Source organism: Ogataea haglerorum (assembly GCF_019207285.1).
Source record: "Ogataea haglerorum isolate 81-453-3 chromosome Unknown 81-453-3_NODE_1_length_915391_cov_96.871712, whole genome shotgun sequence".
Taxonomy (NCBI): domain Eukaryota; kingdom Fungi; phylum Ascomycota; class Pichiomycetes; order Pichiales; family Pichiaceae; genus Ogataea; species Ogataea haglerorum.
In genome coordinates, this window is record NW_025065151.1 from 322206 (window position 1) to 341417 (window position 19212).

A 19212-nucleotide genomic window follows, 5' to 3' on the forward strand; every position below is an offset into this window, starting at 1 on the left:
TCTATTTATCATGCCATATCGTTCTGGTTTCCTGCATCGCACCGCGGCCGAAAAATCCCATCATCACCTTGAACCTGTCAGTGCTATCCATCAAGCTGGCTTTGAAGAGATCGTTGCGTTTTCCGAGCTCCTCGTGCTGTTTGGTGAGAATGGTCATTGTGTCCAGCTCTCCAGAGCATTTCGGACAGGTTTGGTCGCTGGATGAAGATTGGGAGAACTCGTTTGTCAGACAGCTTTCGTGAAAGGAATGCGAGCATCGAAAATGCACTAATGGGAACGACAACGGCCGGTTGCACGAAGAACATTTCGACCGGTTGATGACCTGTGGCTCTGTGTTCTGTTTTGAGAGTTCTTCTGCGACCGCAGACGCCTCCTTTTGATACGAGTCGATCAGCTTCTCGTTATTCTCCATGTCACGTTTTTGTCGGCGGATCTGCTCGATTAGATAATTTTTAATAAGCCCGAGCTTGACAAAGGAGGTCATACTGAGGAGTTTCACCACCTCCAGCGGAGTCATAGATTTAAGCGAGTCGATCTTCCATATCAATTCGGCCACTTTCTCTTCTCCAACACGGTTGAATATCTCCTCAGACGATGTGTATACAGATAGTGCCAGCTTGTATAGATCAGGCTCTTTCTCGCCGTACTTCTCAATGACTTCCAACGATTTTTGATAATTTCCTGTCAGGATAGTTGACCTGAACATGTCGAGTTCAAATCCTTGAGCCGAGTCGTCGGTGGCCTCTCTGATAGCAATCTCTGCCTCGGTGTAGTCTCCCAGATTGGACAGCAGTAACAGATTTGTCTGGTCCTCAAGGTTCCATTTGCTTTTCTGGATGTTCTCCAGCAGGGTCTTGGCCTTTGATTGCCATTTGGATTTGGTCTCCTCGTCGCCATTCTTAGACATGGTGAGGTACATCTCGTATAGCGTCACCATGATATCCTTTTTGTCCTTTTCGTCACCGCCGAACTTGTCGTAGCTCTCGATGCAGGCTTCCAGAAAGACGACAAATTCGTTTGGGTGGTCCACAAACGATTGGAAGATGATTCGCGGCCGTGGAGGAAGATACGTTGGCTGCGCCGCTTGCGGCTCCTCGCTGTCCGCCAAGTTCATGAACGCCACGAACTGCTTGTATGAGGTCAGGATAGGATGGTTGGTGTTTGATTTTGGAACCGTTGCGAGGTCCGCCAGGTCGAACTCGGGCTCTGGGCTGTATTTTCCCGTGAAAACGTCAATCAGAAGCAAATTGCACTCGTTGGGAAGACTGTCCAAAAACCACTTCACTTTATCAATCAGCACGCGGAGAAGATCGTCAACAGGCAAGGTGCGGATGTATTTCATCGTCAAGCTTGGATTCTTCATGTCGTGCAGCTGTATGTCGACCACGGTGGACGGATCATTGAACTTCTTGGCGATGTTAGCGGCCAGGACGTAGTACCCGCTTTCTCTGCATGTGCTGATGACGGTTGGCATGTCGAACTGTTTGGAGGGTTCTGTGATCTCATAGTCCTCGTTCATGGACACGTTTTCAACGTAGCTAAGCACCGCCTCTGGCCTCTTGAGTTTGCAATAGCAGCAGAGCAAAAGCGTCGTATGGTCAACCGTTGACTTCCCCAGCTGTATCAGCTTCTCGAGATACTCAACCAGATACGGAATTTTCGAGCTTTCCTTGTACTTCTGTATCACCTCACTGGTTTTTCCTAGATCGACGCTGTCCATGTACTGCTTGATTGCCTGTTCGAAGTATCCCTTCTCGTAAAGGTGATTGCCATACTGTTTGTGGATTTCGAGCAGCTTCTGTGTGCTGCAGTTCTCGTTTTCTGCGAGAGAGATGGCTAAATTGAAAAGCTCGTGCTGTACGAGAATGTTCAATTTCTCGGTGAGGTCCTTCTCTTTCAGTTGGAAGAGCAATCCGCCAGACGTGAACACGTAGAGATCGTCCCACAAAGTCAGAATATCAACCACAGAACTGGAGATCGTCTGGTTCAGCGCAATGAACTTGTTGATCACATCCACGATAACAAGCTTATTTGTGACAACTGATGAAGCGGCGGTCAGGTTCGAGCTCACACTGGACTCAATCACCACGTATCTGTCTTTGTAGGCAAAAATGCGTCTTTTCGGTATGTCGAGCAGGAGATTGTGTGTCTTTCCGCGCAGGTTGTAGAATTGAAGACTCCGGTCGCGGGCAACCACCAAGTTGCGTTTTCGGTCCTCAAGCATGGCGCTGCAGTTGATGTCTACCCCCTGAGACTCGTCCAGAATGCGGTCTGGCCGGCCCTGGTTTCTGCCCGTGGTTGGAATCGTCAGTATTTTCGACACGTTCGACACGTAGAGCACACCTTCGTCGCGGAAGTGTACGCTGGTAATCGGGTCCCGCGACTCGTACACGACTCGCTGTCGAGAGCCCCTGTCGTGGAGCAGGTCGCCTCTGACGACGATAACCGTCCCGTTGGCAAACCCAAACACAAGCACGGTGAAGTCCGCCGTGGCGTCGAAACAGGTCAGCGGAAAGTCGTTCGTCCCGTTTGTTACTTGACAGAGCGAGTGGTAGTCGCTGTTGTAGTCTATCTTTTTGTGTTTCTCCAGCTTGGGCAGGTCCCACAGCTTGAGCGTCACTGGAAATCCCTGTTTTTCGGCGATTGAGCACAAAAATCCTGAGTGTCCGGCACCTCCAAACGGCACAAATACCAGCCGTGTTATATCCCAGCCGAGGTCGTACGCCTGGAACTCGAATACCGGCTCGTACTCTCTGTTGACCAGCTTAATGGAAGCCTGCGACGAAGCGAGAACAAGCAGGTCGGGCGTCGCGGCAATGGCGCTGACGTCCGAAGCGGAGTAGAGCGCGTTCGCCGTGCCGTAGTGCGGGTCCTGGATCGGGACACATTCGAAGAATGGGAACTGTCTCCAGTTTGTAAGAGACATAAATCAAGATAAAATAAATGTAAATATCTTTAGCCACCTGTGGCTGTGTTGAAACGTATTTGAGGAAGTGGGCAGGGAAGCGCATGCGAACAAAGCAAGGGAGCAGACGCAGAAAAGATGTTTCTGTGATTTTCTTGTTTCTTTGCTATGACTGTGAGTTTTGTATCCGTTTTGACGTCGTCGTCTGTCTACTCGGACGTGGAAAATAAGGAGAACGTCGAGCCCAAGCGCAGCTGGAGTTTCATCAACCCCTACTCCCAAAGCCTGTGGTTCCTGTCAAGGGGCAACCAGGGCGAGGAGATTAAAGACATGCAAAAGCGCACCGAAGAGCCCAGCCGCCTTAGGCAGAAAGCGAGAGATTTGCAGGAAGTCAGCATCCCTTCAAGAGACAAGTCGCTGCCCCCAATGCCCCCAATACCCCCTAAACTGCTGCAAGACTTTCCGACGCCAGAGATGTCCGAGTTTAGCGACACAAACAGCCAACTAGTGACAAGAACAGAGCAGCTGTATTTGCAGGACTTGGATCTGCTAAATGCCGTGGCCGCGTCGTTCGCTGGCTACGTAAACGAGCGGGGCATCCCCATCAAGTCAACAGAGATCGTCGTGCTATTTGGCAACCTCAGTCTGATGATCAGTCTGAGCGAGCTATTTTTGAAAAATCTCGCAAGCGGGAATGCTCTTGTGCGCACTTTGAACGACTACTTCGCCAGGCTCTCCCAGGTATACCCGTCTTTTTTCGCATTGCAGGGACGGAGGTTAGAGATCCTAGACTCGGTGAAAAAAGACCCGCGATTTGATGACTGGTTTGCCAGTCTCAACGGAATCAAAGTTGAGAAGCTGCTGAAGGTGCCAGCAAACCGAATTAGTGAGCTGCGAGACATAATAACCAAACTGGGGCTATTGGAGGAATGCCCTAAGCTCAGCAGACTTGTTGAGATTGAGAGCGGTCTGCCCTCGCCGTTGACATCCCCAACACTGATACTAAGCGTCCCCGAGAGCTGGAAGCAAAAACACAAGCAGAAGTGGAAGGAAATTGCCAAGGAGCCATTCGAATGCCAGCAGCTTGCATACTTTCAGCACGAGTTCAGGGCTATCCACAAATTGTTTGACACCACTGTCCGGTCACTGGACAAGTGCTTAAAGCTCCAAAAACTATCAATAGAGTCTAAGCACAATATAGCGCTTTCTTTTTTGCGATTCTCCCAGGACCTTCCCAGCAGTTACAACAGGAAAGAAACACAGCTCACGCCAAGATCGCTCTTCTTCAAGGAGAATTTCATTTCCTCCAGCTATCAGCTCTACTTGGAAAAGCTCCAGAACCAGAATAATAGTGCCAATCAATTGATGTCGCGGTTTGAATACGAGCTGGGCCCAGCGGTGGAGGAAATCAGCACTGTGCTTGATGTCGCGGAACATAAATTGTCAAAAATTCAGAGAGCGTTCAATAAATTGGACAAGGACACCAAAGTGGACAAGTTGATGAAGCTACACAAACTCAATGGGTTTTTGAAAAATGCCATCGGCCTTATTACGATAACGTATGATGAGCACGTCAGATCTCTCCTCAAGATATACCAAGGACGGGCCGAGACGGCAAAGCGCATCATTGAGCAGTTTATGGAGATGCGACAGCAGAACAAACACGTGATTGTATCATGTGGGGACCTCCCATTCAACAAATCGCTTGCAATGACCAAAGTTGTGCGGAAACTCTATAATTAAGGAGCCCGCGACATCCTCTCAGGGCTACCGAGTACTGGAAATATTACGTCAGCACCGTGGTCTGGACCCAGTTTTTTTGATACCTGGATCTAAATTTAGACCGTATCACATGGATGTCCAAATGCGGCTCGGCTCTATGAGTGAGAGGTACGTGTTGAGAAAGTTCGTGAGCTAACAATGAGTGACCGATATGAGCTCTTGCAATATCTGAAGACCGTGGAGTGCGAGGACTACATCGATCTATTTGTTGCGAATGACATCAAGATTGATCTGCTTCCCCAACTCGATAGACATGCTTTGAAAGAAATCGGGATCACCAAGGTTGGAGACAGGCTGCGACTGCAGGTTCTGATCCATCTCCTAAATGCTGAGAGACTCAAGTCACGGGTGAATGTGAGCGATCTGGCAGAGGTTGTTTCGAATGCTTCTGCCACCTTGAGCAGCGTTGATAAGGCAGTCACGTACAACGACAAATCGCGACGGTCTTCCGACACATTCAAGGTTGAAAACGAGTACAGGAATTGCGTCACAATAATCGGACCGGACGGCCACAGAAATGAGGTTAACGTTACAGGGTGTTTTAGTTCGACCTCGATAAAAAAAAAAGCTGTCAGAAAAATGGGCATTCCCACCACCCACGTCGAAGAGTGGAAAGCGTATTACGTCGACGAGGACGATAATCTACACATGATGTTTGATGCCGAGTTCACGGCACTATGCCATTCTCCAGACCGTCCAGAGAAAAAACGCATAATTCTATGTCATTCGAGCGAGGCACCGTCGGAAGCAGCTTTGGCAACCTCGAAGTCCATTTCGACCACTGCTGGTTCTGATAAACAGACTCTGAAGAACTTCCTTGGGCAGAGACCGCCTTCGCAGCTAATTTCCACCAACCTTGGCGAGTACTTCCCTGACACAGGGGCTACGGAGTTGCGGGAGGTGATGCGGAATAGTGTGCGGTTTTCAATGTACAGTTCCAAGATGAGCACGCAGCAGTCCACGCGCGAGTCGATCTACTCTGGAAGGCCGCAGTTTACTGCTAGCTCTGTCTTCAGCTATGGTGTTGCAGTTCCTGTCAAGCACACTGTTGGAGATGTTATTTTGAACCACTCCGCTGCTCTGGACACACTCCGTGCCGACCAACCGCCGGATTTAGAAGACGATGGCACCATTCGTGCTTCGATGCGTAATGTGTCCCTGGATAAGAACGGCAGCTTGGATTCAATGCAACGGGCGCGCATGTCTGTTGCGTTCTCCAAACGGGAAAACAGAGACTCGACGGTGATCAAGCTTTTTGACGACGACGACGACGACGAGTCGTTTGAGTCGTCTGAACAACTCAGCTTTTCAGGGCAAGACAACGGAGGTCCATCTGTTTGGCACAAGGGAACCAAAATTGGCCAGGGATCTTTTGGTACTGTGTACTTGGGACTCAATGGACTGACTGGAGAACTAATGGCTGTGAAGCAAGTTAGCCTTCCCCGCTCTTCTGAGGATACCAAGCAGACGATGGTGAACGCTCTGAAACAGGAACTTTCGCTGCTCAGGGTCATGAACCACGAGAACATTGTGCGCTACCTGGGATCGTCTGCCGATTCTGACAATATCTACATCTTTTTGGAGTACATTCCCGGAGGATCGGTGAGCTCGATGCTGTCGACATACGGGCCTTTCGAAGAACCCTTGGTGCGAAATTTCATCACACAGGTGCTCATAGGCCTGAAATATTTACACGGCGAGGACATTATTCACAGAGATATCAAGGGTGCCAATATTTTGATAGACATTGATGGTACGGTGAAAATCAGCGATTTCGGTATTTCGAAAAAAATAGATATCAATGATACGGAGCAAGAGGATATCGGCACCACCAAGCAGCAAAAACGCGCGTCTTTGCAAGGATCCGTGTACTGGATGGCCCCTGAGGTGGTGAAACAGATTGCATACACAGACAAAGCCGATATCTGGTCTTTAGGGTGTCTGATCGTCGAGATGCTGACCGGCAAGCATCCATACCCGGGCTTTTCGCAGATGCAGGCTCTTTTCCGCATTGGCACGTTGACGCTGCCCGACATTCCCGACGGCGTCACTGATGACTGTCGCGACTTCCTCACAATGACCTTTGAGACCGATTACAAAAAACGGTGCAATGCAGCCAGGCTTCTTAAACACCCGTTTATCACGCCGTTATTGTCGACAAAGCGCTAGATCAGGCTGCGGGTTCTGCAGTGTGCGATTGGTCTTTCAGAATAGCATTCATGAGTGCGCTTCCTCCGCCCAGGACGAAATAGCCGTGGCCAAGGTCCTTCAAGCTGCATTCTCTTGTGTCTCTAGAGGGTCTATATATATCTAACAGGCTGTTTCTTCTGTTGGTAGCGTTGTAGAAGGGCTCGTTGTCTATAAAGTTATTGAGCTCTGGTGTTGATTTGGATGTCTGGATGAGTCCCTGTGGTCTTGGGGGCAACTCCTCGTCAAAGGAGACCACTGAAGCCGTTTCCGGCGCGGGTTGGTGTGCAGAAGTGTATGCTGGCACCTCTGACCACGCCAGACCGTGCTCATTGTCGCTGGATTTGGCTCCACAGATTAGGAACACGCCCAAAAACGTAAGCAAAGCCCCGGCCAGGAAAACTAGGCACTGTGCAGCGGACTTGCCTGCAAAGTCGTTGAAAACAACAATGGAGCACAGCAGAACTGCCGTGGTGAAGAACACAAAGTGGATGGGCACCACTGTTGTGGCATTGGCGATCTTGAGACAGGAATTTAGATAGTGGACCTGGAACCCGGACGTGCCGATTATGACGAGAAACAACACGTAGGGCCGCCAATTGACGAATATTTCGCTGAATGGCACAAACGCGACTACTGAGGACAGCAGTTTTGTAGAGATGGCGGTGTAGGTGCCGAAAAGCGCCACCAGCGAGAGATGCAGCAGGATGTATGCCATAGACCTTTCTAGGGAACGGAGCCGGAGAATGAGGACGACGATCGCGAAGAGCGTGCTTGCGAGGTAAATGAGTGTTGGCGGCGACAGAACCATGGAGTCTATGTACGAAAAGGGGTCTTGAATAGGCCGTGCCGGGGAATCGGCTACCGAGGACAGGACCATAAATACGACGCCAGCCGCGCTCGCGAACGTGCCGTAGAGATCTCTGCGCCGTATCTTTTCGTGAAATATGAAAGGCGCAATGAAAGTGGAATTCGAAATGATGGTCACTACGCCGAGAGGCGCCACAATGCTGACGGGTGTCAAACCGTAGCTGACAAAGTTACCCATCTCCCCTAGAGACATGAGCACGAAGCCGAGCTGCCATTTCAGGTTGCGGGAGTAATGCTGGGAGCCCAGATGAAGATGGGCCTGTTTTTGGATGTTCAGGGAGATGGAAATGAGTATGTTGCCCGAAACAGAGAGCAGTACTCCCAGCAGGATATAATTCATGGGGGAAAAAATAAGGTGAATAATAATTATTATGGATCCTTTGGAAGGCGAGGAGATCAAGGGATTTAAAATTGGCGACAAGACAGTGGACGTCGGGCAGCTGAGACATCCGCACAGCCGTGTGGTGCACTGTTTGCCTGGCAAGGAAGAATTGGCACATGGGGGTCTGTTGCGCACCGACAAGCGACCAAAGGGCTCGGAGAACAACGGGGATTTGGTTCAGGAAGCGATCAATCTGAAGAAGAAACAGAAGGAGATATTGGAGCAGGACGAGAAGAAGCAATGAGCGCGCTCGAAAGCTCTTGCGCCACTTCAGGAAGTACAACGATATATACGAGACAGAGATTCGCAGTTCAGCAAGGGCCGGTTGCGTGGGGGAGTGTTCGGCCAGCAGTTTTTCTGCCACCTACTCCATACGGGGGTCAACAGCCCCAGCCTAGAAGAATACTGTAATGATCCTTCCGTAGGTTCACCTACGGAAACCTTGTTACGACTTTTAGTTCCTCTAAATGACCAAGTTTGACTAGATTCTCGGTTCCAAGATGGAGTTGCCCCCTTCTCTGAACCAATTCTGAAGCCTCACTAAGCCCTTCTATAAAATACCACTACACGCTTCGCCGTGTTAAATACAAAAATGTTTTTTTCTCCTTATGTTTGTGCCTAGACAGCTGGGTCTCACAAAACAGGCTCTCAGGAGCAGCGTATACCTATTGGTGGTGTTGACCGTGGTGCTTGTATATTTCTTTACCCGTCCAAGCCAAGTCTACGCCGACTCTCCCCTGGTGCTGGACCTGGAGTTCTATACTTGTTACCGACCCTTTTGCACAGAGTCCGAGAACGTCAGGGTGGACAAAGACTTAGGGCTGGGGAAGGCTCTTTTCAAAAGAACGTATTTGCAAAAGAAGCTGGGAGATAGCGACGACACTGCCGTTGTGGACGTTTCTGTGGGAAAACCAGAGTACAAGCCCGGCGACCTATGGAAGCCTAGGGGCCACGGCGTCTGGGTGAAGTATGGCCCGTCCAAAAATGCAATCATTGACGCAACGGTGCTTTTCCAGCCGTCAGATCCACGACCCGGATGGACAGTGCTCACAGAGCCGCTACACACAGACACAGATCACCATGTTTACATCAGCTACAGACGGCCAGCGAAGACGCCGGCCCGGCCGCAACTCTCCTTCAAGAACAACAAGTTCAAGATATTGCAGGTGGCAGACCTGCATTTTTCCACGCTCGACGGCGTGTGCCGCGATCCGTGGCCAAAGCTTGCTCCGGGCGAGAAATGTCAGGCAGACCCAAAAACGACGCGTTTCGTCGAGACTGTACTTGATCTCGAGAAGCCGGATCTCGTCGTCATGACAGGCGACCAGATATACGGCCCTGGCTCGCCCGACACAGAAACGACCATCCTCAAGGTGTGCGATATTTTTGAGCGTCACAAAACCCCGTACGCAATGGTGTTTGGTAACCACGACGATGAAGGCTCGCTCCTGCGCGACGAGATCATGGAGATCGTCGAGGGTTTGCCGTACTCACTCTCATCAGCTGGGCCTGCGAATGTGTCTGGGGTCGGCAACTACGTGCTCCAGGTGCAGAACAAGCTCGCTCTCTATTTTCTAGACTCGCACAAAAAGCTCACAAAGGTGCTCGGGTACGACTATCTGAAGGAGGACCAAATTCAGTGGATCAAAAGCTCCTGGGTCCCTGCAACCGTGAGCATGGCTTTCTTCCACATTCCTCTGCCGGAGTACAGAAATACGGACGCGATAGCGTTCGGCAACTACAAAGAGGGCGTCATGGCCCCGCATGTCAACTCTGGAATGGCGCAGACTTTCAAAGAGATTGGAGTTTCCGTGGCATCTGTGGGCCACGACCATTGCAACGACTTCTGTCTGCATTCCGATCTGTGGCTGTGCTACGGAGGTGCCGTCGGCGAGGGCGGTTATGGCGGCTACGGGGGCACAGAACGGCGAATGCGTGTGTTCGAGGTGGACGCGACGAACGGACTGGTCTCCACGTGGCAGCGACTGCATTCGGACCCCCAAACCGTTATCGAGCATCATGTACTAGAAAAATAAAAATAAAATTGTATATTTTATTTTCCATGCCAGAAGAGTTCTTCTCCAAGGAGGTCAGCGCCATGGCGCTGGAGTACCTGGTTAATGAGTGTGTGGCACTGTCCGTGCGCGTGGAAGAACTGCTGGCCAGCGACAGCGTGCCGGGAACGCTTGCGGGCGACGTTGCTGGGCTCAAGCTAGAACAAGACAAACCAGGGACCGTGGACTTTGCTTCAAACCCTAAATTCCTGGGGCTCAATAATCTCTACCGCGTGGAGAGATACGGCTACGAAATTGGCTACAAGATCACAGACTGCATCATTTACAAGAAATCGGTCCAGGAAGGAGTGAACATCCAGCTGCTGGAGGTGCTGGAGGTGATGAAATTTATATGCCGCGACGTGTGGCGAATGTTTTACCTCAAGCAGATGGACAACCTACGCACAAACCACATCGGCACGTTTGTGCTCGTGGACAACAACTTTCGGCCGCTGATCAACGTCTCCAGCGCACAGGGCGACGCAGACACCATCCGCAAAATCCAGCCGTACTTGCAGCTGCCCTGCGGACTTATCCGCGGCATTCTTGCCAGCTTAGGCATCAGCGCTGTCGTCAAGGCGGACGTCATCGAAAACCGGCTCCCGGCGGTCTCGTTCAACGTGCAAACCTCGCTAGCGAAGTAGCGCGCGGTGTACGGGTGCCTGCCTGAAGGGTGCATATAAAAATAAATAATACGGGGTAAACCAAGAATTAGATAGAAGTTTATGTAAATATGTCACGGCAAATCACCGCCGATGATATTCCGCAGGCAGTGTTGGTGGGCAAACCGCTCCTGTACTTCACCACCGGCTTTGTGAGTTTGTGTGTCTTTCTTTTCGGATACGATCAGGGTTATTTCAGCTCGATTCTGACAAACCACTATTTCAAGGAGTATTTCAACTACCCAACCGCACTGGAGATCGGTACTGTGGTGGCTATTCTGGAGATTGGTGCTCTGATCTCGTCGCTGAGTCTGGGCCCCATCTCCGACAAGCTCGGCCGCAGAAAAACCACCCGGCTCGGTGCGCTGGTGTTCTGCATCGGAGGCACGGTTCAGTCGTGTTCCAAGTCAGTGTCGCACCTTGCCATTGGCCGTTTCATCTCTGGTATCGGCGTAGGGTTTCTGTCAGGCACGGCACCCTCCTTCCAAGCAGAGATCTCTGCTCCTGAGAACCGTGGACTGCTGGGATCGGCACAGTTTACCGGCAACATCATGGGCTACGCGTCTTCGATCTGGATCGACTACGGGTGCAGCTTCATTGAGAACAACCTCTCATTCCGCATCCCGCTCATGCTGCAGGTCGTCTTCGGCTCGATCCTATTTTTCGGCAGCTTTGCGTTGGTGGAAAGTCCTAGATGGCTGCTCGAGCACGACCACGACGCAGAGGGACTCGTTGTCATCGCAGATCTTTTCTCAGGCGGCCATGTGCACAGTGAGAGGGCCCGCGAGGAGTACAAGGCCATCAAGGAGTCTGTCCTGATAGGCCGGCTCGAGGGAAGTCTCAGCTATCTCGATGTTTTCAGAAAATACCCCAGACGGATATTCATGGCCATGAGTTCGCAGGTGTTCGCGCAGTTCAACGGTATCAACGTGATTTCTTACTATGCTCCACTGGTGTTTGAGCACGCCGGCTGGGTTGGCAGAGACGCCATTCTGCTCACCGGTTTCAATGCCATTTTGTATGTTCTCAGCAGCATTCCGCCGTGGTACTTGACAGAAGCATGGGGCCGCAAGCCGGTGCTGATTATGGGAGGACTGGTTATGGGAGTCAGCCTGTGCGCTGTCTCGTACTTTAGCAAATCTGAGGCGTCAAACAGCGCCACCATGGTTGTCGTTTTCGTCATGATCTACAACTCGTTCTTCGGCTGCAGTTGGGGCCCAATCGGCTGGCTGAACGTTGAGGTGCTACCTACCAAGGCCCGTGCCTCGGGAGCCGCCATGGCCACGGCCACGAACTGGCTGTGCAACTTCATTGTCGGGGAACTTGCACCGATTCTGCTCGAAAAAATCAAATGGCGACTCTACCTTATCCACGCGACCTCGTGCTTCATCTCCGTCGTGACGGTGTGGTTCGTGTTCCCGGAAACCAAGGGCCTGAGTCTCGAGGAGATGGACAGCATTTTCGACGACAGATCGTCGGTTTACTCGACCCACTCGGGCAACCTCTCTGGCTTTGGATCCACAAACGACTTGGAGGCCTGGAGCAGCAGGTCGGGAATGATCACAGGCCACGCTCCACAGGCTGCAAGACATCCAGGCGCTCCAGAGACAAATCCATTACTGCCAAGCAACAAGCCGTTCATCTTGCCACAGGATATCGAGCCACCAGATCTGGCTACCATCTACAAGTTCAAGACAGACGATTCGCGGTCTCTGCGCGGTTCTCTGCGCAAGGGCTCTGAGGCTGTTTCGTCTATTTTCCGGTTCAACAGATCCAACAACGACGAAGCAAGCATGGCGTCCGACGCGGTGTCCGAAAGATTTATAAATACTTCACATTGATTACGCTGCTACCCGTCTATAACATGCAACAAACTTGTCACCGTGGTTGCGTGCCACTTTCTTTCCTTCCTCGGTCGACTCGCGCATGATAGCCACACAGGGGTCCTGGTCCTCCCATTCTTTAGAAAGTCGCTCAAATAGCGGGTGCTCGTCCAGATGGCTGACCATCCAATCGTGCAGGTCCTTGACGTCTGTGATGGTATACACAATTCCTCCCTCGCGCAACACATACGCATACTCGCTCAGCAGTGTTGTCGTGATGATGCGCGCCTTGTGTTTTCTCTGCTTGAAGTGCGGATCCGGGAAACAGAAAAACATCTTAGACAGCTGTCCCTTGTGGAAGAAATTAGGAAGGAACTTCATGGCGTTCGCGCGGATCACGCTGATGTTTTGATATTTTCTCGCCTCTTTGTGTTGCAACCTCAATGCGATGATGCGGTCCTCCACGTACTGTGTGACCTGCACCCTGATCTCCATACCCAGGATCAGCTTGTCGGGGAAATGTGGAGCCAGATCAACTAGAAGACCGCCGAAGCCGCAGCCAATGTCCGCGATCTCAACCTGCCGATCCAATTTCCCTGTCTCGCTATCCACAAAACCTGGATAGTACTTGCTCCAGTCCATCGACTCGGGGCTCTTTGGGTACTCCAGCTTGTGATCTGAAAACGGATTAGAGTGTGCACGTTGTCTATAGAACCGTTTTTTCGGGAGACTGACCTCCGGGCCGTCCTCGAAGCGCGCGTGCTTGAGCACTTTTCGGGTTTCCTCCTTGGCCTCGCGATATTGCTTTCTTTTAGATAGAGTGTCAGACATGATTTTCAGCACTATTTCTTTCTCCAAAGTAAAAATTTAGTCTTCCAGTTTTTTTAGAGCTGCACAGCCTTGCTCTTGCCGACTCGTCTATATACAGCTATTTACTCCCGTTTCTCGTCTTTCTCCGGGCTGTCCTTCTTCTCCAGCTCCTGTCTATGGGTGTCCATGGTCAAGTACAGAGTGTTGGCGGCGCTCTCCAAAGTTCTGACCAGGCCCGCCCCGGAAAGAACGGTCAACATTCCAACTAGTTGAGACCGCAGCTCGTCCATTGTTGGCATCTCTTTGAACTGGTTGATGTCCGCAATGTCAACGACATCACCTCCAATTCGGCCGCCAACAATGAATAAGCGCTCGTTGTGTGCTTTCAGGGCGTTGACGACGTTCTTCACCACCTTTGGATTCAAGTCTTTTATCAGTATGGCGGCCGTGGGTCCCTTCAAAAGCGGCTCCAAGGGATGTCTTATTTTGTGCTTCTTCACTTGTCGGTAGGCGGCCTTAGAAGCTGGGTCCTTGTGATGAGACGCCCTGAGGTAGTGCTTGAAGAGCGAGACCTTGAGTTTTCTTATTTGTGCGCCAGCTTCCTCGATCTGCAGCTTGATTTTCAGGTTATCGTGTGCTGTGAGATTGTTGTGGTGCGCAAACAGCATGATCTGGTTGTTCTTATCGAAATGCTTGTACACATCCAAGAGGTACGTTTTTCTTCCGTTTTCCGGTTTGGTTGTGTTTCTCTTTTCCGGCGCTGCCGACGTAGTGCTAGCAAATCCCCGTATGAGCCCACGAACGCCCGCCTTTGGGGCCTGTAGCCCAATTCTTGCAAGAGCGAACATGCTGTGATGGCCGTGGTGGAAAATTTTGAAAAACTATTGTGTCGCAGATCGTCTCACTTTGGAAAAATCATGTGCGCCGATCGTCTCCTCAAAAAGTCTTGCTCAATTATACCACTTTGTTATTTTACCCATGGACAACACGGCCCCTCGCAAGTCGCCCGTGCGCAAGCCCCCTCCTCCGCATCTTTCGGAGTTCTACTCATTTGTCGACGGCTCGTCTCCGGAGGCCCGGCCGCAATTGGAGACCTCGACGCTCCAGAGCGGGCCCAAAGACCCATTCCAGGAGAACTCGCTATACGACATTGCCGGGCTCTCATTGGGCGATGTCCAGCGCAAGCTTCGTGCGCAGTCATCGCGCACAGAGTCTCTGCTCTCTCTGCAGCCTTCCATGACGCCGTCGACGCTGGATCTGGAGACGCTTATCACCAAAAAGGACGTCAACGCCACCATCGCGAGCTGTCGCGACCTGGTCCGCACGGCTGCCGCATATAGAGAGGCGCTGAATGCTCTGAGCACGGCTGCCAGCGAGTTCGGGCGCTCGTTGGAAGACTGTGCGCGTTGCAAGGGAGCAGGAAGCGCTTCCGAGGGACTGATGACAGCCAGCGGATTCCACCACCAGATAGCAAACCACCAGCAGATTCTGGCACACAGCCTGTCTGATGGTTTCGAGAGACCCATTCTCAACATTATATCCGACTTCGAACGTTCGTACAAGGCCAATGACGCCGTATTCAAGAAAGAGATCAGAGAAAAGGTGCTGCAACTTAGACAGAAGGAAGCTACCAACAACAAGCTGAGCCGCAAAAAGACGCGAAATATCATTGCATACAAGTCGAATCTGCTGCAGCTGGCGTCGCAGTTGGACGAGATCGACCGTGCCAAACACGACTACTATGTGTCGTCCTACGACCAGACACAGGCCACCTTCACCAGCATCCTCGCGAAAACCAGCTCTGTGATCGCCATGGAAACACAGATGTACGAGAGCATCGCCAACAAGGCCCACTCGGGCGGCGGGCTAGACAAGCTGCTGGCCCGGGAGCCGTCGCCGGCACCAGAAAACAGTAGCGACTCCGAGACCCGCACGCTGGAGGCCTCGCGGCCGTCCTCTGTGACTGCGCAGTCCGACCACTCAGACCACTCAGACCACTCCGAGCACGCAGATGCGCACGACGACGCCGACGACGCCGACGACGCCAACAGAACCACCGACTCGTTCTTCTCGCCGCCCGTGGTCACCTCGCGCGACGAGGCCTCCGCAGAGGCTCCCGAGCAGCAGCAGCCAGACCATACCTCCACGTTCTCTTTGCCGGCCGCCACGTCTCCTGCTGTTCCTCTTGCACCAACGGTGACGCACGCAGACAGTGTAAGTGTACAATATATGTAGATTCGTTCAGATCATCACTCGTTATGTCGTCCTGGCTTTTTTATTTTTGAGATACTGGGCCATGGGGTCCTCTTCCTCCAGTTCGTTCTCTATCAGCTTAGCTTCCACCTCCTTCTCCTCCCCAAAGTCCTTCTCCATCTCCTTAGCCAGAGCCTCGTCCCACTCCCTGTTGGCGTCGAACTCCTTATCGTACTGGTACGGCTTGTATCTCACATGGTCGACACGAAGCACGTACTCGTCGCCAAAGGAGTACCCGTTGAGGTTGTCGACGGCGAGAATGGTCGACTCGAACTGCTCGTACTTCAAAAATGCAAACCGCCGCGACTGGCCCGTGCTCTTGTCTCTCATGAGCTTGAGATGCGTAGGCACTCCGTACTGCGAAAACACAATCAGCAGGTCCATCTCGTTCATCTCCGGGGGCAGGTTCCCGATGAAAATGTACGACGTGTCGGCGTACTCGTAGTGCCACGACGCCTTGACGGGCGTGCCCAGTTCCAGCTCGCGCTCGTTCAGCTGCTGGATCTTGCGCACCTTGTTCATGCTATTATTTGATGGAAAAAAGTGTGCAAAGGTTTTATTCTTCCATGCTTGTTCCTGGAGACCGTGTGGCCGTGGATGGGTTTTTGGCGACGGTGCGCTTTGTCGGCGAAATTCCAAACTGGCCCAACGAGACCGCCATTGGCGTCGAGTGGGACGTTCCCGAGCGCGGCAAGAACGACGGCTCGCTCAACGGCACGCGCTATTTCTCCACGCGGCACGGAGCAAAGTCGGGCAGTTTTGTGAAGCTGTCGAAGCTGCAGCCGACGCGGTCGTTCATGGACGCGATGGCGTACCAGTACGCGAGCGACGAGTCGCTTGCCAGCGAGTCTGTCTCGCTGGTCGACCATTTCGATCTCACGATCGGCACAAAAAAGGTCGAGAGCTACGGGTTCGAGAAGCTGAGCCGGCTGCAGGCAGACTTCCGGAACCTCGAGACGGCTACCCTCGAGCGACTCAACGTGGCGGTTTCGTCCCCGATCGACTCTTCGCTGCACAACTTGCAGGTGCTCAATCTCGGCTTTAATTTACTGGACTGGCACAATCTGATGCAAATAGTGCTCCAGCTCCCGAACCTGCACACTCTGAAGGCAAACGGAAACCGCTGGACGCGATACGAGAGGTGCGAGCCGTGCTTGTCCGTTCGTACACTGCATCTTTCCGCCTGCGACCTTGGGAGCTGCGAGTACACCTCCCAGCTGCTTTCCTGCTTTCCCAGACTGCAACATCTTCACGTCGCCTCAAATGGCCTAAACCGCATACAGGTGTGTGGTCTAGAGTCTCTCGATCTGTCGGATAATAGCTTTTCGTTGCTATCGGACGCACCGCCAGCCAAACGACTCAACCTCTCGTACAACGACCTGCACATCCCCCCTCTCACCGATGTCTCCCTCCAGATGGTTGAGGAACTAGATCTCTGCAACGCAGCCGTTTCTGAGTGGTCAGAAATTGACAACCTGGCACAGCTGCCCAATCTCACCTCTCTCAGAATATTGAACACTCCCTTGCTCAACTCTATCGACTACGACTCGGCCATAAGCCAGCTGTTTGCAAGAATTCCGTCCCTCGTAAAACTCGACGGAACAGTGTACACCACCGAACACCGCGACAACTTCGAGCTCTACTTCATCAGCAAGGTCAGGTCCAAGGAGTGGAGCTGTCCGTCGCCGCGGTGGGCGGCTCTATGTGCCAAGCATGGCCTTTCCCCAGAAAAGAGCGCACCCGCTGAACGGTTCCCAACCTCCACGCGCGTCGACGTGGTGTACAATGATCTGCGCTTCTCTGCTACGCTGTTCTCCTCCGCAACGGTAGGAAAGCTGCGCGGAAAGATCTCGCGCAAGTTCGGGCTCAGTGTGCTCGACTTCCAGCTGTACACCCAGCTCGGACAGGACACAGAGCATCTCGCCAACGACCAGCAGCCGGTGGCCGCGCTGGCGCTCGCCAACCCGGTGCAGGTGAAACTGCAACCGTGGGAACGCGGCTTACGTCAGCAGCCATACCCGCGAAAAAGTGGAGTAGCAGATTAAGTTGGGCATGTCTTTATCCAAGGGAGTCAAGGAGCTGCGGTTTATTCTGTCGCAGACGGGGGAAGCGAGTCGTCCCCTGCGGTAAGTTGCGGCCTTCTGCTCTAACAGCTAGCTCGTTTCTTGTGAAACAGTACAGGACGATCAAAAACGCCAATCCAGACATCCCCATACTGATCCGAGAGTGCTCGAACGTGTCGCCTGTGGTGGTCATCCGTGTGGCGAACGGCAGAGAGATCCGCAAGGAGCTCGCGAGTCTGAGCGAGCCCGAGATCTCAGATGTTCTAAAGGGCGTTTCGTGACACGGTCTATGCGTCCATTTACAAGCCTATATACTATTTATTTATCACGTTTCTCAATGATAGCTCTCTGAGACTTGGCCTTCACCATCTGGCGTAGCGCAGCGTCTCTGGCCTTCCTGTCTGCCTTTTCTCTCACCTCTGTGTTCTCTTGCATCTCTTTCCATGTCTCGGAGAAGTTCTCCATCAGGCCCTTGCTGTCCTTGGCTGGCTTCTGCATCGGATACATGCCGCACATTTTTCTGAACTTGGCGGACCTCAGCAGACGTGCCTGTACGATCGAAAACAGACCGTTCGCCGTAAAGTACACCAGCACAGCCGCAGACATGTTCCAGGTGAACACAATGGACAGGAACGGCAGCGCCATGAACGCCTTCTGGGTTTTCGAGCTGAACTGGCTGATGGCCGTCTCGCCTCCGAATCTGAACGAGACAGCGTACAGACAGGCAGAAATCAGCTGCAATCCGATGTACGGGTCCGGAGCTGTCAGGTCGTTGAACCAGTACAGACCCTGGTTTTCAAAGCCTTGCACGGGCAGATTGGCCATTTCCCTTATACCGAAGAACGACCCAATGCCGTACGTCAGCTGGATTCCCGGCGAAAGAAACATTCTCGAGTACTTGACGCCGTACTTCTTGTTCAGCTTTTTAATCTCCTGCATTTTCAGCTGCTGCGTCATGCGGTCTCCTCTGGCCATCGCGGTGTTCAGCTCTTTTCGCAGAACCTTCGTCTCGGGCGCGGCGGCCTGCGAGCGCGCCATGGCGTCCGACGAGGCCATGAAAAGCGGTAGCAACGCGAACCGAATGCCCAGCGTTGTAGCGGCGATGGTGGCCCACCAGGGCATGCCTGTGGTCACGTGCACGGCCTCGAGGGCGGTCTGTATGAGGTCGGAGGGCCACCAGCCGTCGCTGAGCCCGACACTCTTCATGTACCCCCACTGGTCAGAGGTGAGGACGTTCGACACGCTCGTCGCCGTCTCTGCGTCGAAACCTAGCGTGGTGTCGAATTTCGGTTCCGCGGTCTCTGTGCTGTTGAAACGCACGCCCATGGCAGCCAGCGCAGCGTGCCGTCCAACAAGGGTTCTGGCGTGAACGCTCACCAACGGTCTTGCTGATTGGCGAAAGACAGGAATCATGGTGGAAA

General features: G+C 52.5%; 14 protein-coding genes across 14 annotated transcripts; 8 read left to right on the forward strand and 6 right to left on the reverse strand.

Annotated features, from left to right (window-relative positions):
• Position 1: 1 nt before the first annotated feature.
• KL911_000191 (uncharacterized protein) lies at positions 2–2926 on the reverse strand (the record flags this gene model as incomplete). The annotated part of the gene is made up of 1 exon (XM_043196920.1): positions 2–2926. The coding sequence occupies one exon, from the start codon at positions 2924–2926 to the stop codon at positions 2–4; it is 2925 nt and encodes a 974-aa protein (XP_043056884.1).
• Positions 2927–3073: 147 nt separating this feature from the next.
• On the forward strand, positions 3074–4648 carry KL911_000192 (uncharacterized protein; the record flags this gene model as incomplete). Its single annotated transcript, XM_043196931.1, has 1 exon — positions 3074–4648. One exon carries the CDS (start codon positions 3074–3076, stop codon positions 4646–4648), a length of 1575 nt encoding a protein of 524 aa, XP_043056885.1.
• Positions 4649–4825: 177 nt separating this feature from the next.
• KL911_000193 (uncharacterized protein) lies at positions 4826–6856 on the forward strand (the record flags this gene model as incomplete). The annotated part of the gene is made up of 1 exon (XM_043196942.1): positions 4826–6856. One exon carries the CDS (start codon positions 4826–4828, stop codon positions 6854–6856), a length of 2031 nt encoding a protein of 676 aa, XP_043056886.1.
• Position 6857: 1 nt separating this feature from the next.
• On the reverse strand, positions 6858–7937 carry KL911_000194 (uncharacterized protein; the record flags this gene model as incomplete). The annotated part of the gene is made up of 1 exon (XM_043196953.1): positions 6858–7937. One exon carries the CDS (start codon positions 7935–7937, stop codon positions 6858–6860), a length of 1080 nt encoding a protein of 359 aa, XP_043056887.1.
• Positions 7938–8115: 178 nt separating this feature from the next.
• On the forward strand, positions 8116–8370 carry KL911_000195 (uncharacterized protein; the record flags this gene model as incomplete). Its single annotated transcript, XM_043196964.1, has 1 exon — positions 8116–8370. One exon carries the CDS (start codon positions 8116–8118, stop codon positions 8368–8370), a length of 255 nt encoding a protein of 84 aa, XP_043056888.1.
• Positions 8371–8734: 364 nt separating this feature from the next.
• On the forward strand, positions 8735–10162 carry KL911_000196 (uncharacterized protein; the record flags this gene model as incomplete). Its single annotated transcript, XM_043196975.1, has 1 exon — positions 8735–10162. One exon carries the CDS (start codon positions 8735–8737, stop codon positions 10160–10162), a length of 1428 nt encoding a protein of 475 aa, XP_043056889.1.
• Positions 10163–10188: 26 nt separating this feature from the next.
• On the forward strand, positions 10189–10824 carry KL911_000197 (uncharacterized protein; the record flags this gene model as incomplete). The annotated part of the gene is made up of 1 exon (XM_043196986.1): positions 10189–10824. The coding sequence occupies one exon, from the start codon at positions 10189–10191 to the stop codon at positions 10822–10824; it is 636 nt and encodes a 211-aa protein (XP_043056890.1).
• An 89-nt stretch (positions 10825–10913) lies between these two features.
• Positions 10914–12683, forward strand: KL911_000198 (uncharacterized protein; the record flags this gene model as incomplete). The annotated part of the gene is made up of 1 exon (XM_043196997.1): positions 10914–12683. The coding sequence occupies one exon, from the start codon at positions 10914–10916 to the stop codon at positions 12681–12683; it is 1770 nt and encodes a 589-aa protein (XP_043056891.1).
• Positions 12684–12720: 37 nt separating this feature from the next.
• Positions 12721–13496, reverse strand: KL911_000199 (uncharacterized protein; the record flags this gene model as incomplete). The annotated part of the gene is made up of 2 exons (XM_043197008.1): positions 12721–12748; positions 12922–13496. 2 exons carry the CDS (start codon positions 13494–13496, stop codon positions 12721–12723), a joined length of 603 nt encoding a protein of 200 aa, XP_043056892.1.
• A 101-nt stretch (positions 13497–13597) lies between these two features.
• Positions 13598–14323, reverse strand: KL911_000200 (uncharacterized protein; the record flags this gene model as incomplete). Its single annotated transcript, XM_043197021.1, has 1 exon — positions 13598–14323. One exon carries the CDS (start codon positions 14321–14323, stop codon positions 13598–13600), a length of 726 nt encoding a protein of 241 aa, XP_043056893.1.
• A 130-nt stretch (positions 14324–14453) lies between these two features.
• KL911_000201 (uncharacterized protein) lies at positions 14454–15710 on the forward strand (the record flags this gene model as incomplete). The annotated part of the gene is made up of 1 exon (XM_043197032.1): positions 14454–15710. The coding sequence occupies one exon, from the start codon at positions 14454–14456 to the stop codon at positions 15708–15710; it is 1257 nt and encodes a 418-aa protein (XP_043056894.1).
• A 21-nt stretch (positions 15711–15731) lies between these two features.
• Positions 15732–16250, reverse strand: KL911_000202 (uncharacterized protein; the record flags this gene model as incomplete). Its single annotated transcript, XM_043197043.1, has 1 exon — positions 15732–16250. One exon carries the CDS (start codon positions 16248–16250, stop codon positions 15732–15734), a length of 519 nt encoding a protein of 172 aa, XP_043056895.1.
• Positions 16251–16294: 44 nt separating this feature from the next.
• KL911_000203 (uncharacterized protein) lies at positions 16295–17773 on the forward strand (the record flags this gene model as incomplete). The annotated part of the gene is made up of 1 exon (XM_043197054.1): positions 16295–17773. One exon carries the CDS (start codon positions 16295–16297, stop codon positions 17771–17773), a length of 1479 nt encoding a protein of 492 aa, XP_043056896.1.
• Positions 17774–18109: 336 nt separating this feature from the next.
• KL911_000204 (uncharacterized protein) lies at positions 18110–19204 on the reverse strand (the record flags this gene model as incomplete). Its single annotated transcript, XM_043197065.1, has 1 exon — positions 18110–19204. One exon carries the CDS (start codon positions 19202–19204, stop codon positions 18110–18112), a length of 1095 nt encoding a protein of 364 aa, XP_043056897.1.
• Between the last annotated feature and the right edge of the window lie 8 nt (positions 19205–19212).